The 15,369-nt window shown below is 52.1% G+C and overlaps 2 protein-coding genes across 7 annotated transcripts; one reads left to right on the top strand and one right to left on the bottom strand.

Annotated features, from left to right (window-relative positions):
• Positions 1-576: 576 nt before the first annotated feature.
• On the top strand, positions 577-11,599 carry RCCD1 (RCC1 domain containing 1). Of its 3 annotated transcripts, none has more exons than XM_028705621.2 (8): positions 577-1,003; positions 1,438-1,638; positions 1,749-1,902; positions 2,324-2,445; positions 3,162-3,266; positions 3,402-3,560; positions 3,994-4,023; positions 6,767-11,599. In XM_028705621.2, exons 1-8 carry the CDS (start codon positions 592-594, stop codon positions 6,778-6,780), a joined length of 1,197 nt encoding a protein of 398 aa, XP_028561454.2. In that variant the 5' UTR covers positions 577-591; the 3' UTR covers positions 6,781-11,599. The 3 variants fall into 3 exon arrangements, with proteins under 3 accessions (XP_028561454.2, XP_028561453.2, XP_028561455.2); XM_028705620.2 differs by lacking the exon at positions 6,767-11,599 and adding an exon at positions 4,129-4,638; XM_028705622.2 differs by lacking the exons at positions 3,402-3,560; positions 6,767-11,599 and adding an exon at positions 4,129-4,638.
• PRC1 (protein regulator of cytokinesis 1) lies at positions 4,540-13,462 on the bottom strand. 4 transcript variants are annotated; one of them, XM_028705616.2, is made up of 14 exons: positions 13,306-13,462; positions 12,977-13,109; positions 10,561-10,683; positions 10,240-10,473; positions 9,979-10,149; positions 9,726-9,875; positions 9,325-9,472; positions 9,087-9,223; positions 8,862-8,957; positions 8,600-8,746; positions 7,945-8,055; positions 7,013-7,111; positions 6,377-6,619; positions 4,540-5,706 (listed from the first exon to the last, which is right to left on the bottom strand). In XM_028705616.2, the coding sequence occupies exons 1-14, from the start codon at positions 13,314-13,316 to the stop codon at positions 5,629-5,631; spliced, it is 1,881 nt and encodes a 626-aa protein (XP_028561449.2). In that variant the 5' UTR covers positions 13,317-13,462; the 3' UTR covers positions 4,540-5,628. The 4 variants fall into 4 exon arrangements, with proteins under 4 accessions (XP_028561449.2, XP_028561452.2, XP_028561451.2 ...); XM_028705619.2 differs by having other exon boundaries at positions 6,454-6,619; XM_028705618.2 differs by having other exon boundaries at positions 6,377-6,556.
• Between the last annotated feature and the right edge of the window lie 1,907 nt (positions 13,463-15,369).

Raw genomic sequence — 15,369 nt, 5'->3', positions numbered from 1 at the left:
ACACATGCTTTTATCTCCAGCATAAAGAAAACTTTACTCTAAACTTAACTCATATCAGCAAACACGCCCATGGCCACAAACTGAGTCTGCGAGTCAGGTCAAAGGGGGGAAGGGGGGAAGGACACACGGGTGAACTGACTATTTATACAAACTAACTCACATTCCTGGATGCTTAATGACTTCCAGCTGCTCAGTGATTAGAGTGACTTGTTACCTCTTAACCCTTTAGTACCAACACTGTGCCCCTGGCTATGATGTGTGATTTGACGGTAAGTTTGGGTTGGGCCAATCCAAAAAGCATGAGGATCCGTGCTTCAGAACCATGTTTTTGGGCTATGGTATGGCGAGGAAACTGGATCTGAGTTTTTTGTGGTGCATGCTGTGCCCATGGCCATGATGTTGACCCGATGGTGGCTTTGGGCTGATCTAGTGCAAAAATCATGAGGATCCGTGTTTTTTAACCATGTTTTTGCACCATAGTCCCACGAAACAGTGGATGCCTGATTTTTTTTGGTTCTGCCTACAGACATGGTCTACACTACAGTATCATGGTGGTTTTATTTAATTTGAATGAAAAAATCATATGAATTCATGAGGATCCGTTTAAAATCATCTGGATCCGCCTTTTACCCAGTCCCGGCACTAGCCATCAACTTTGAGCGGAAAGAGCAAGTTGTTGTTTTCGGGTGTGGGGTGAGGAGAGTAGCGGGACACCGGGGCGGCCCAAGGCAGCCTCCGCCAGAGTCAGAGAAAGGGTGGAGACTGCCGACTGAGGCGCCTCTTGTCCCCGACCCGCCGCAAGAGGCGCTCGCCTTCCGGGCGGCGGAGATGGCGGAGGGAGCTCGGGGAGGCGGAGGCGGCGGCTGGTTCCAGTTCGGCTTCTGCTTCGGGAAGGCGACGGAGGCCGGGCTGGAAGTGGCGCCGCTGCTGGTCGGGGGCGAGGCCGGGCCAGTGCGCTGCGTGAGGCCGAGCTGGAGCTTCTCCGGGATCGTCCGCGCCGGCGGTGAGGGGCACCCACCAGAGTCCCGGGGCCATGCGGGGTTCATGCTTCCCCACCCCTTTTACTTAGGCTGAGCAGGAGCGGGGAACCGCGCGCTCCAAGACATATGGAAGGGACAGACTAAGGGGTCCCGGCCGTGGGGGAGATGCTGCTCAGCATCCCCCATCAGCACCCCCAAACTCCTCCCCTGCTTGCTGGGGCTGCGGGAGATGCAACGACGCCAGGCAGGTCACAGAAGCCCCATCCCGTCGATAGAGGAGAGCGGGAAGTTTCTCCATGAGCCTTGATGGTGGCCCCAAGCCGCCTTTCTGGTGGCGGCGGGGGGGGGGGTTCCTCCTATTCTGTGGCCCCGATATTCTTTCTTTGCCTCCTGCTCCGCTTGGACTGAGAGCTCCAATCCGCCCCCCTCGCCCCGTCTTGCCTTCTGCCTCCCGCAGGGTCCCCCCCGGTGCTGTTGCAAGGCGCGGTGTGCGCGGCGCTGCCGGAGGACTGCCGGGATGTGCTGCCGTCGGAGACGCACGTGCTGGTGCTGCGGGAGGCGGCGGTGGAGAGCTGGCCGGTGGAGGGTTCGGCCCTGGTCCTGGAAGGAGAGCCGGCGTGGAGGTGCGAGATCCTCCCTGAGGAAGCAGCGACCGTAGGTAGGTGGGTGCGCTGGCAGAAGCGCCGTCCTGAAAGAAGAGGAAGCTGTTGCTGCACCCCAGGATGAGCCATCCCTTCTGCCCCTAACCCTCTTTCTCTTCTGCCCTAGAGCTGCCCCTGGTGCCTGGCGGGTACGTGGCCCCTCTGCCCCCTTTCTTCACCCCTCTGCCCTCCACCTTGCAGGCTCGCAAGCTGGCCCTGGGCTACGAGCATGCGGTGCTGCTCAACACAGAGGGGGCCCTCTTCTCGTGGGGAGGCGGCAGGTGAGTCTGGCGCAGGTGAGGACTAGCGTTGCCCTCCTAGCAGGGCTATGGTTAAAACTAGCAACCGACCTCCCGCAGGAGGCAGTGATGGCTGGCAGCTTTAGAGGAGGGTTGGGCAACTTCATAGAGGAGAAAACTCACAATGACTACTAGCCATGATGGCAAGCTCTGCCTCCATAGTTACTGGAAGCCAGTAGAGGAAGGGAGAGGTGCTCTTAGGCTCAGATCCTGCTTGTGGGTTTCCACAGGCATCTGGTTGGCCAATATGAGAACAGGATGTTGGACTAGAATGGTCATTGGCCAGATCAGGCAGATCTCTTCTTAGGTTCTTACCTAGTGCTAGGTGGGCTTCTGCATTGGGCGGAGGGGGAGGGGAAGCATGGTGGCTACTCCTCCTCCTCCTCCTGTCTTTTCTTCCCAGGCACGGGCAGTTGGGCCATGGGGAGCTGGAGAGCAGGACAGAGCCCCAGCTGGTGGAAGCCTTGTACGGGGTGCCCCTGGTGGATGTGGCGGCTGGAGGATGGCATTCAGCTGGCATTAGTGGTAAGGGGGCAGGAGGGCATGGTCTGCAGTGGCCCATCTTAAGCAATGACTAGCTAGGGATTCCAGCACCCCAAAATAGACTTGTGTGTTGCTTTTTTACATTTACATTTTGTGTGTTTGTGTGTTGCTTTTTTACATTGGTAATAACAATAGCAACAAAAATATCAACGGAAGTGTTGATGCCAACCTCTTGAGGCTTGTTGATGTGGTGTCAGGGGTTAACTGGGCTCCTGCTCCTTGAACAGAGGCAGGGACCCTGTGGCTGTCCACATATTTTTGTTGGACCTCCTCCCTCCATGGCCAGGGCTGACTTAAGACCATCAATCAGCCACTGCTGCTGCTTAAATTGTTCATGGGGGTTTTGAGAGATGCATCTCCTACAGAAGTGAAGTTCCCCTTTCTTCACAGCTGTTAAAGATACTGCTAACAGTTACCTCCTTTGCCCTTATTTACTTTTTCTGTCTTAATCTTTCTTAAAGTTATAAACCCAAAAATATAAAGATGGGGGTGAGGCTTCTGCTACAGCCCTTCCCATTCCCATCGCTTTCAAATAATAAACTCCCCTCTGCATGAGAAGCCAAATCCCTCATAGGGCCAGAACCAGCTTTCACTGGAGAATATATTTTGCCAGCCCTATGAGGCCTCTTCCTTGGGGGAAAAGGCCACGTTGGTCCTGGACAGAGTTCCTAGCTGCTCTCTTTCTCACTCTCTGCCAGAAGCAGGTGATTTGTACGTCTGGGGCTGGAACGAGACGGGACAACTGGCCCTACCTTCCAAATCTGTGGCTGAGAGTAGAGCCACCACGGCAGAGGTGAAGAGAGGTGAGGCCACTTCTGGGACAGAGCTAGATGCTCTGTTGGCAAACTTGGCCCAGAGCAAACATACACTACACCCCACAGCTGTTGCTGGGGTATGAGTTGACTTTGGTAGTTTTATTTATACTGGGTTGTTTCTAGGGAACACGGAGTTGAGCTTGGCAGAGCAGGAGGCAGCACAAGGACCCTGCAAGGCTGCATTCATTTCGATCCAAGCCTTCCCTGCTTTGCTGGATATGCCAGATGGGGCAGATGTCTGTAAGATCAGCTGTGGTTCACGACACACCGCTGCTGTGACATGTAAGAGGACGCTGGGTTTGTCTTTCAGTGAGGGGAGCACAGGGACAGCAGGATGAAGGCTTCACTGCCTAGTACCTGAAAAATATCCTGGGGCTGTTGCTGTCCGCCTGAGCCTCATTTGTGGAAGGGGAAACATCCAAGAGTGAAGGACAAACAAGCGTAAAATGTGTGTGACGTCTAACACAGTTTATGTGTAAGGATGCCCAGCAGCCCTCCCAAAACTGCTTACTGTCAAAATTGCTGCACATGGAGTTCCTAAACAGCGCAAGCTCTTTGGTTTTTGCATGGTTGGGAAATCACAACATAGCGTAAAAGGGTCCTGAAGGTTTCTCCTTTTCCATTGTTTCTTGGATCTGCCCCATTCCCCCAAAGAGGTGCTCAACTGTTATCCTTCAACAACCTCAGTTAAACACAGGTCATCCTTGTATTTCAGGTACAGGAGAGCTCTACACCTGGGGCTGGGGTAAGTAAGCTGGGGGGTGGATTACAGCTGCCCTTAGGGTTAGCACTCCATCTTCTCTTCCTGCTCCAAGGGCAAACTGGTGCCAATAGCTCTTCTTGGTTGCAGGTAAATATGGCCAACTGGGGCATGGGCAGACAGCCAGCTCTGATGAGGCAAAGAGGGTGTCCTGCTTTGTGGACTGGGGTCTACGTGTAGTAGACGTGGTATGTGGACCATGGACTACCTATGTACATGCTGTGGCCCGATAACAGCTGAGATGGAGGGCAAGAATCCAGAAACCTTTGGGAAGACAGCATGGACAGGACCTACTCCTACTGCTGCTCCAGTCCAATGCTCTACTGTCTGAGTAGAGGCTCAATCCGACTTTATCCAAGTCCCAGATCAGGTGTAGTGGCTTCATCTAATCCTCCCTCCACCTGCCTTCCAGTAACAGCTACTTCAATGGACAACACAAGGGCATCTTTAGATAAAAGAGGGAGCTGTTTTAGCACCTCCAAGAACACAACAGAGGCAGAGTTATACAGAGCATATTTTATGTAGCGCTAAATTGCCATGATGGACAAAACAGATGTTGGAACAGTCATTTTGTGAATAAAGCTATTGCTGCCACTGTCATCCTTACTAGCCTGCAACACAGTCATAGTTCTTCGGGCAAGAAGCCAGATGCCAGGCAGCAGGACATTGCGGTAGAAGTGGAGTAGAGTTAGACTGCTCTCCTCAGCTAAGAGCCCTCATCAGAACAATACAATTGATTAGTCATTATACAGAACAGCAGATAAACGAGATGTGAACATACTGCCATACAAATAAATAATAAAAGGACACTGTAGTGAAAACAAGGTGCAAATCTAGCCACGATGATGGGGAGGGTGGGGGTGGTTGGCAGATGCCTCTCCTCCTCCTTCCCCATCCCCAAGAGGAAGGCAGGACTAGCCCAGCTCAAAGGCAGCAGCAAGAAGTCAGCCCCGTCCCATTTGTCATAACTAAAGGTGAGCTGTGCTTCTCTCCAGTGGAACAAGACCTCTGGAGCAAAAAACCTCCTAAAAAGCCCCAGGACCTGATCACTTTTTCCTACTGCAAGCAAGTTTAGGGGCTGCCTGCTTTCCCTTCCCCACTTCTGTTGCAACTACTCCCTCCCCCAAAAGCAACCGCATAAGCACCAAGGAGGGCAGTAAAGATTCTGCCCGCATAAACAGGATGGATGGAGTGCTGCCACTGTGGGCTCTCTCACACCCTTTGCCTAGCAGAGGGCAGGAGCCAACGTTCCAGAGGCTTGCAAGAGTATAGGTTGGGTTGGCCAGGATCCCTCTTCCCTTGCTGCTGGAACCCTAGACTAGACAGCAAGTTGTGCACTAGAGTAGGCTTACTTATAAGAAACCCTTTGCAACATTTACATTTTATTCTTTTTAATATACAAAAAAAATTGTTTAAAAAAATCAGTGTGGTAAAAACAAGGAACAAATAGTTAAAAGTGGCCCTGCCTCCATTGCCACGGGCAACAGGGCCAAGCAGGGAGGCACACGGCTTTGCCTAACCCCAGGAGGGAAGTCCAGTGGTGCCAGCTCCTTTGGCTACCTTCCTTTGCCGCTGTGTACAAGCTCCCCGTCAGCTCTCAGCATTGGAAACCGTGGAGTTAAGGATGCGGGATTTGAAGTCAGATCTGGAAGCCTTTGAAAGTTCTTGCTGTGAAAAGATAAATTCTATGTGATGTAACTGAGCAAGCTGGATCAAAGAGCAGTGGAGACCCTCTTGTGAGTGTGGAAGTCCCAGCCCAGGGCAGAAGGGAAGGTGTACCAACACCACACAACCCACCTTCCCACCGACACCAAGCTCCGTGCAGGTATATTGCAGGCAAACACATGCAAGGGGAATAAAGAGGTGCTTAACCCCATTCCAAATGTCCCCCCTCCCAGTGTCCAGGTACACTCTTTCCCTCCCCACTGCTCTATGCTCCCCAAAGCTGCTTTCCATTCCATAAAACACATACATGGGGCTAGGGCTTTATTACATAGGCTCACATGCAACCTGAGTTTATCCATAAAGTGCCACTGCAAGCCACGTGTGGGGCCAGGTGCCATCCATGTTTGAGACCAACCAGGCAGAGGAGAGTGGACAGCTGGCTCGTTGCATTAGGAGGTTGGCTCAGCTAGGGAGGGGGTGCTCTTGGGAAGGAAAATGTGAAATGATTACCGTTGTACTGCATGCTTCATTACAGTTCAAGGGTGGCTCACAGCATCCTGGGTGGCCTGTGGCTCCCCAAGGGAATGAGTGGGGCAGGCAAGGGCAGCTGGCAGCCCAGTTGCTGAGAGTGGTGGCTGTCAGGTTAGAGGCGTTGAGAGAAGAGGGAAATTACCGCAAACTCGGAATAGGTGCTGGCAACAGAGTTAATGCTGCAGGTGCTCTGGGCAGGGGCTGCAGGGGTGCACCCACCGCTCAGAACTGTTCTGTTGAGCTGAGCGACGTTCTCCTTGTTGTGCTCCATGGGTCCTGGGCGAGGGGACTTGGGGGCCATGCGGCTGGGAGTCCGGAGAGGCTGTGGAGGCAGAGGGGAGCAGCACTGGAGGTTAGAGCTTTTGACAACAAGCTTCCGGGAGCCCTGCAGAGAAGCAACACAGAAAAGGTTACTGAGCAACCAAGAACCAGTAAGCCACAGGAGTGGGTGGGGGACAACACAGAACAACATTCTACGAGGGCACTGCATTCTTCTGACTTGGCATAAAAGTGGCCTCTTTTCTACTTGCAGTACCCGTTGCTTAAGATGGTTGGGAGGAAGAAATGCATGCTGCCTAAATAATGTGTTACAAAGCAAGTAATAAACATTAACACTTTTTTAAAAATAAAAAATTTCTTGCACTTCAGTAAACCATGAGGTTGCCCCCAGCCCTTGCTGATAATTTCCCTCTTGGGTCCATGCGTAGCTATAAAGATTTGCACCCAGGTCTGAATGTTGGAAACAGGAAGAATTTAGATACCAGCAGCTGCTGCTTACTTTTCCTCCAGAGAGTGCTGGGTGGGGTGTTGGGGAGTGGAACAGAGAGCCCCCAAATGCTGAACGGATGGTGCTGTTCGGGGTAGCTGTGGTGTTAAGCTGCAAGAAAAAGCCATGAGTTAACACAAGTGCGCTCTCCCTAACTCCAGGTGGCAAAAGCACTTTCTTCCCACCCCAAGCACCTAGCAATAAAACATCTCTTCACAGTGGAGGTGCCGCTCTCCCCCCCTCTCCTTTTCTACACCATCTCCAACCCTATCAAATATCGGAAGGGTGTGTGGATACATATTAAGAGCAAGCAGAACTGTGTATAATGCTCTGGATGTGGCTGCACCATAGGATTTGGTTTTTTTTATATAAAAGAAAATATTGTGCAAAAGGTCAGGATTAATAAAGGGTTATAGCTATGCTATTTACTATTACATCATCTCCTGAGGAATATACCTTGCTAGACTATCAATCAGTAAATATACTGTAGTTCTGCAGAAATTTATTAGGTTTGCCTCCTTTCCTCTTGTGTGAGCTTTGTGATTCACACATCTTTGCTTTTTATTTCAGCTATTCCTGGAATTTGCGTTTCCACTCAGTATTTTGCAAAAACAGGTTCTTGCAGCCACTGTGAGGGATTCTCAATTCTCTTTGGCTCCTTGGGCATTTTTTCCTTGGTCAATGAAAACCATTTGGTTTTATTGCACTAATGTTTACATTTCCAGCATTTTTATTTCATTGCTAATTTGTACACCACTTTTCTACATTACTGTACAATCGAAATGCTCAACAAAAGCCACACTGCCATCCCATAACTATTTCAAGAATAACCAAAAAAACCACCGAAATTCATAATTCATTGCACATGTGGTACTAGGGAACGAACAAACAAAGAAAGAAAGAAAGTGCCCCTTCTGCATGAAGCATCACATGGCAACACGGACCTTCCGCACTTTGCTGGGTGTGATGAAGCCCAAGCCCCGTCTCTTGTTGGGGGTCCGTGGGGTGCTGCCATACATCATCTCCTCCTCAATTTGGCGGGACTTCTTGAGTTGCTGGAAGAAAAAGGAATTGGGTGATTGGTATTCACAGAAGCCCCAGAAGGGGATGGCAAGCAAGTGAGTTAGATTAGCCACAAAAAGGGAAGGCAGCAAGAAGTCCTTCATGTCTGGCTACAAGACTGGTGGGACTGAAGTCCTCTGCAGGCATCTTCTCTTCAGCCTACCTACCCACTGCCAGAGGGGTACTGATGACTCCTGATCAGGTTGCCCAAGATAGCCCAGCAGCTAATTTTAAGCTTCAAATTACTGGGTGGTTCTCACAGCAGCATGTGTCAGCTTTGGGACCATTGCTCCAAAATATATCTCCCTCTCCCCTGTACTTCAGACGCACAAAGCAAGGCCTCAAACACCCAGTGCGGATGGTTCAGCTCATTCCCATCCTTTGGAGACCTTGGCCAAGCCGCCTGTGATTTCAGTCACCAGCCAGAGAAGAGAAAAAGGAGTCTGTTTTTCAGAGTAAAGCAAGGAGGACAAAGGGGTCCTTGTTAAGTGATGCGGAGATGGAAGCTGCTTGAGGGCTCTCAGCTTGTTCACTCACTCGCTCCTGCTTTTCCTTCTCCTTCTCCATGTGGTGGAGCTGCCACTGCTCTGCCACATACTCCATGAAGCGCTGCCCATTCACCAGGAAGGCCTGCTCCTGCTCCTGCTCCCAGAGCTCCACACGCCCCTTTAGCTCCTCCTCCAGCTGCAACGAGAGACAACTGGCTTCAGCTAAGCTACACAACCAGGGTGCAAAGCAAACAGCAGGCTGGTTGGGCCTACTGCCTCAGTCCCTCCCAAGGGCAGAAAGGGCCACATGCCTTTGGAAGAGTCTTCTGAAGTTTCGCTCGCAGCTTCTCCTCTTTCAGAAGGTTACCCCCTCGGTTGGTGAAGCGGCTGGGGTCCGTCGCCTTCCTCTGAAAAGGGAGAAGTTGGGAAATGGGCAGGCCTCTTGTGCTTGGGAAGCCACCCTAGGCTGGCCCTCAGCGGCTTCCCACCTGGCCCAGCACCAGACATCTGGCCACCTGTGTGGCTTCTGGCTGTACCTCAAGCTCCTGGAAGAGGCGCCAGTTCTTCTCCCACTTGTGGATGGATTCAAACAGCTCTTGATGCCTTTCATAGCACTGCTTTAACCGGGAAACTTCATCTTCATGCTGCTGCAGCAGCTCTTCAGTGAAGTCATCTGGGAAGGAGAAGGGAAAAACAGGATGCCCAGTAGGAAGAGGCCACAGTCAAGCAATCTATACCCAGCAGCAACAGCTGGGGAAGGGTCTACTTGCTCACCTTCATAGTAGGGGTAGAAGGCTCGCCTCTGCTCATCCCCATAAAAACACTTGTCCCAGTAGTCTGCCAGCTCGGCCCGGGTGGCCTCCACCACATTTCTGATGTTCTGAAACTTCAGCTCTTGCAAACGATCCACTTCCAGTTTCAGCTAAACGGGGAAGAGCAAAGGGTCAACACACGCCCTGATGGCACTGACCCCCTCTCCCCTCCTGCGTGCACCACAGAACATGAGGGGGGCTCTCAGGGTGCACTGGGATTCGGAGCAGGCAGAGGAAGGTTTGAAACAGCTCCCCTTTGATCCTGAGCGCAACTGCCCAGCACGAAGCACCCCTTCTCCCTGTTGGCTTGGCACAGGAACCACTGCTGCTGGTCCGAGGCCTCAGGCCTTTAGTATTCCTTACAGCATCCATGATGGCGGCTTTGGCTCCCACCATGTAGGGGGCAAAGGCTTCCCTTTCCTCCGCAGGCACCTGCAGCCGCTCCCACAGCACCCGAATCCTGGAACGCAGCTCTTGGCACAAGGCTTCCTTCTGAGCTCTCCTGCTCTCAAGCTAGGGACAGAAAGGCCAGTCTGAGCCAAACTAAAGCAGCAGAAGAGATGGGATGTCACAGGCAAGGCCCCCCAGATCCTTCTCCCAGACCCCACCCTCTGACCTGCTGCAAGAGATCCTTCAGGGCAGCAATGTTGTCCTCCGAGAGACAGAAGGCGTCCTCCTCCTCACACACGACATCTCGCTCAAAGCTGGTGTCAGGGGTGTGCTCCAGCTCCTCCATGCACAGGATGATCTGCCTCTTGGTGTCAAGGAACTCCTTCTGCCGGCGCTCCTGGAGGAGCAGGACAAAGCAGGACATTACCCATCAAGCCCCAACCTCAGCCTCCCCCCCTTCGCTCATGCACACACAAAGTGTGCCCACCTTTTCAGTTGCTAGTCCTGCCAAGTGGCGCCGGAAGTGGTCCAGCTCCGCCAAGCTGGGCACAGCCTCACTGTCAATGTCATAGGGAGCTGTGCAAAGCAGGTCACACATCTCCCGGTCTCGCTCCTGCAGCACCTTCAGCTCCTGCTTTCTCTCCCGCTTTTGCTTCAGCATTACTTCCACACGGGTGCGCAGGTCCTTCTCTAGCTGCAGGATGGTGGTCTCCTCGTCCTCCTGTGAGAAAAACAGTCCTCCTGAGCTCAGCAGGACCACCCTCTAAGAGACGGCGTCTGAGCCACATTCGCCAGCCCACAGTCTCACCTCGAAAGGAGCCAATTGTAGCTCCTTGCAGAGGATCACCAATTCCTTGCGACACACTGCAATGCTCTTCAGGAGACGCTCTTTGAGGTTCTCCTCCTCCGCAATCATCATGTCCAGCAAGCCCTGGTGGCATAAGAGCAAGCAGCATTGAACCCAGAGCAAGCAAGGACACTACAGCAGCTGCAGAGCCCAGTCAATTTAATCTAGGAAACCCCCTCCCCTGGTGCTTGCAGCTCCACATCAGTAGAGCATGTCAGAGGCCCCCGCTGATCATTCCCAAGAAAGCCCTGTACATGTGGGCTTGCTTTTTGTGATGATCATGCACAAGTCCTTCACCAAAGAGAACCTGTTAGGAAAGGGGCCAAAAATAAAATTGCCTATATTGTAACATCTTCATACAAATGTGGTACAGCTGAACTTGTACTGTGAGGTTGTTTTGGTTCCTGCATCTTAGAAAAACTGTAGAGAAAAGGGCAACCAAAATGATCAAGGTGCTAAAGCAACTCCCTTGTGAGGATAGGTTACAGCATTTTGAAAAAAGGTGATAATGGGAGGCATGATATTGTTATAAGAATTTTAAGGTCTTAGAGGTATATGTTCATAAATGCACCAAGGAAACACATACATAAACACATAAACCACATGTCTGAAGCGGCACAGGAAGACCGTCCTTAAACCATTTTGACTCCCAAGCTGACCAAGTGTTTCTCTGCAAGGAGGAAGGTGGTGAAAAAACCTTCCCATTGTCTCAGGAATTAAGTAATTACCATATCAAAGGAATGGCCAGACTACCAGGAAAGGCAATCAGATAAGGCATTGTCAGATAACCTGGCAGAACAGCATTCAAATTTCTGTTGTAGACCGCCTTTTCTGTGATTTAGGTATGATGTATGAAGGGATGGTTTTGAGCTCCAGGGCAGGGAATTTCAAAATGGCTATATAAGGCCTTGCACGCCATTGGTCGGGGTCCTCCTCCTCTCTCCTGCTTGTGAGGGGAGCACCCTGCTGCAACAGCTTTAATAAAGATCAGGCTTACTAGATGCTTTGCTTCTCAATATTCTCTGGTTGGCCTTTTATTTTCTCCTACCAATGGAGAACCTACAAAGGACTCTATAAGGGCTCTTGTGTACCCCATAAAGGAATAAGGGCAGATTTTGTTTACAATATAGTAGTAGGAAATTACACATGGTGTGGAGAAAGCAGACAGTGATAACCAAACAGGTCATCCAATGAAGCTGAATGTAGGGAGATTCAAGACAAACAGAAGGAAAATTGTTCATGCAGCACACAGTTAAGCTACGGAATTCGCTCCCACAGAAGGCATTGAGGCTACTATAGGATGAGAAGGGCCACAGTTCTGGTAGAACACCTGCTTTACATTCAGGTGTTCAATCCTTGGTATCTCCAGGTAGGGCTGGGAAATCTGAAGAGTTGTTGCCAGTGAATAATACTGAGCTAGATGGACCAAAGTACTAAGGCACTTTCCTGTGTTGTGTTGCGTGACAAGATGGGCTTTTGGTCTAATCCAGTCACAGAACTCATCTTACAGGTCTTGACCTTGAACTGTGAGGCCAGGTGAGCTTCCTCTATTCTCTGTTCCCCCCACCCAGACTGCTTAATGATTTTTCCACCTTCTGTAGCAATTGTAATGCTCTATTGTCAGATGCTGTATGATTTTATTCCGCGGTTTATTCTGCTCTGAGATGAAGGGTGGTATATAAATCAAACTACAAACAAACAAACAAACAAACAGATTGATAGCAATACAAAAAAATACGAAGAACACAAACAAATGAAACAAGCAATTAAATTATGGTTAAAAATCGATATGAACAGTTAAAGTAGACATGCCACAGTGACATGAATGAAGAGCCTCTGACCAGTTTGCAAGCCCCTGCTCCAGAACAGCATTTTTCAATTTTCAGTCTCCAGATATTTTTGGACCTACAGCTGCCATCAGCCTCTCTGACCACTAGCTAAGCTAACTGGGGAGAGTGGAAGTTGTAGCCCAAAAGCACCTGGTTGAACAGTGCAATGGGGAACAGGGATGGCGTGTCTCATTTAGTCACTTGAGGCAAAATGGAAAATGCCACCCTGCCCTGCTGCCTCCAGCTGCAGTGCCCCGCCCTGCCACCCTGGGGGCTATGAGGCAGCCTCACCCTGCCTAATATCTATGCCAGCCCTGGTAGGAAAGGACCATGTCAGCTCAGTGACAGTGCACCTGCTTTTGTATGCAGAAAGTCCAACCCCCAGGTCAGGCTGCGAGAAGACCCTGTCTGAAACCCCAGCATTGGCTGCCAGTCAGTGCAGCCAATGCGGGGGGAGATGGGCCACTGCTCTGAGTCAGCATAAGGCATCCCATGGCCTCGCCCTTGCTCAGCTGGCAGAGTTGGCAGGATCTCTCGGCCCTGCTCACCTTGACGTGCTTCTTCACCACTTCGGTGCGCTGCAGGCGCTGGTCCTCCGGGATGCCGATTTCCTCCCAGATGTCGCGCAGCTGGAACAGCGCCTGGTTCAGGCAGGCCACCGACTCGCTGGCCAAAACCTCGCTGCGAGAGAGGGAAGGTAGTCCGTCAGGGGCGGAAAAGGAACCCTCCCCATGACCGACCAGCCACCTGGGAAGAGAGCGGCGCTCCGGGGCAGAGGCCGCTCCTGGCTCGCAGCGAGGCGACTGCGGAGTTACACCGGACGGGCAGCTGCCTGCGAACCAGAGAGCGCCCCCTACTTCGTCCTCCAAATGCCCACCTCTTCCTCATGGCCGCGGGTATCCGCCAAGGCCAGCCAGCCCACTTCTCTCCCTCTTGCTCTCTAGCTCGCTGCCACCGCCGCTGCTTATTCGGCTCCGCGTCGCGCAACTCCGCTAGCCGTTGCGCCTCCGCCTAGAATTCAAACTCTACCCCGCCGCCCCCTGATTGGCTTCCGTATAAGGCGCCGCCACGCCCCCAACTGCCAGACGGACGACACCTCCCTGGCGTTTATTCCGTCCGAGCGTTCGTTCTGCCCAATGAGAGGGAAGCGCTGTTTTCACTGTAGCCTATCGGAGGGTAGCAACGTAGAAGGAAGGAACGTAATAGTTGCACAAGTACGGGGCTTGACGCGAGGCGAGTCTCAATGCGTCAAGCATCTCCTCTGACATAGCGCTGCGGAGGAGGAGCCGGCCCGGTCAAGCGGAGCGTGGATTGGAGTGGGGACCCGCCCACCGGCTTTTCCAGCCCCTGCTTTAAAAGTAGGGTGGGGGCCGGACGGAGCGGGTCCTCCCTCTGCAAAACTGGCCCGGGGATTCCCCGGAATGCGCACTGATTTTGCTGGAGGGACGGGGTGCCACCCACCCACCCCCTGTTCTGTGCCCAGGCCAGGGGAGGGGAGAAAAACGGCAACGGCCAGGCGATTGCAGCCAGCATGGAGGGAGCAGTTGCCATAGCCCCGGGACACCTTTCGTGGGCCATGGAGGCAGATGGGGCGCTGCCCCACACCCTCAGGCTACCCCCCCCCCACCCGCCTGCCTCCTTCCTGACGACCAGAGGGTGGTTCTAGCCCAGGCTTCCTCAACCTCGGCCCTCCAGATGTTTTGAGACCACAATTCCCATCATCCCTGACCACTGGTCCTGCTAGCTAGGGATCATGGGAGTTGTAGGCCAAAAACATCTGCAGGGCCGAGGTTAAGGAAGCCTGTTCTAGCCTGTCAGTCCTAGAGCACCAGTGTGCTTTAGTGGTTGGAGGTTAAGTCTCTGCTCAGCCATGGAGCTCACTGGGTGACCTTGGGCTGCTTCCCCCATTCTATGACTGCTCTCAATCTAACCTACCTTGCAGGGTTGTTCTGAGGGTAAAATGGAGAAGCGGGTAGAAGCACACGCACTGTCTTGATGTCATTGGAGGAAGAAAGATGGGATAGAAATGTAATCAATAAAATAAAAATTGGCTCTGGTTCTACCTACTTGGGTCTTCCTGCCAGTCCCAGTGGGCACCAACCACCAGCAGCGGTTTGCATTGCACAGCATTCTTGACAAAGGCACTATTTCCCCTTCAGGGGGTCTTGAGTGCTTGTCTACAAGGCTGTGCATCTCTTCTGCCAAAGGACCAAAGTCTATGCTGTGCTGTGCTGTTCCTCCCAAAAATGGTGTGACTTGCACTCCTGTTTGCTTGCACAGCGGGTGGCAGGCACTACCACCATTGCCATAGGAAGGTGATGCTGGAGTGCCATTGCTGTGTATGCCAAAGGGGGAAGATGGTTCTGGGGCTGCCACCTTCCATGGGGTGTCATGACTCTGGCAGCTGATGCTTGGTGGGCACTGCCAGTCTTGCTATCCTTTCTGTTTTTGGTGCATTTCCTTCCGAGGGTTGTGTTTGTTCCGCCTGAGCCCCCCTCCCCCATGACTGTAGGATCTGGCAGCCAGCCATTCTCTCCACTCCTTGCTGTAGCTTGTGCATTGGATTACTCACCTTCCTTCCCAAGGGAAAAATATCCACACCTTGTCTGAGTAGGCAGCTTCTCCTGCAGCAAAGAAAGTCGAGAAAGCAAGCAGATAGAGGAAAGTGCTGCTGTGTGTTTCCCAGAAGCAGAAAGCATTTTTTGACATACTGTCCTAGGGTCTCATTCGGCCAAAGGTCTGAATGGCCTATGACTCTTACCTTCCACAATACACCAGCAGACATGAGCTTTCTTTGCCCCATTATGCATAGTTGTTTTGTACGGTGACAGTTTCTCTTATCCCTTCTACCTCTTCTAAACAGTGTGTGTGGGGGGGAGGGGGTTCCTCATTTTCCTGCTCTTTTATTATTATCTGTCCTTCACCCTGAGGTCCCAGCGGA

This window comes from Podarcis muralis, chromosome 14 (assembly GCF_964188315.1).
Source record: "Podarcis muralis chromosome 14, rPodMur119.hap1.1, whole genome shotgun sequence".
Taxonomy (NCBI): Eukaryota; Metazoa; Chordata; class Lepidosauria; order Squamata; family Lacertidae; genus Podarcis; species Podarcis muralis.
The sequence above is the reverse complement of the archived record's forward strand: the minus strand, read 5'-3'. Positions and strand labels throughout refer to the sequence as shown.

Coding starts and splice junctions, on each gene's coding strand:
- RCCD1 (XM_028705620.2), top strand. CDS start 592: ATGAGGATCCGTTTAAAATCATCTGGATCCGCCTTTTACCCAGTCCCG. Junction 1,903..2,323: donor TTCTCGTGGGGAGGCGGCAG/GTGAGTCTGGCG, acceptor TTTTCTTCCCAG/GCACGGGCAGTTGGGCCATG. Junction 2,446..3,161: donor GCATTCAGCTGGCATTAGTG/GTAAGGGGGCAG, acceptor ACTCTCTGCCAG/AAGCAGGTGATTTGTACGTC.
- PRC1 (XM_028705616.2), bottom strand. Junction 10,684..12,976: donor TGGTGAAGAAGCACGTCAAG/GTGAGCAGGGCC, acceptor TTATGCCACCAG/GGCTTGCTGGACATGATGAT. Junction 8,958..9,086: donor GCCTCTTCCAGGAGCTTGAG/GTACAGCCAGAA, acceptor CTCCCTTTTCAG/AGGAAGGCGACGGACCCCAG.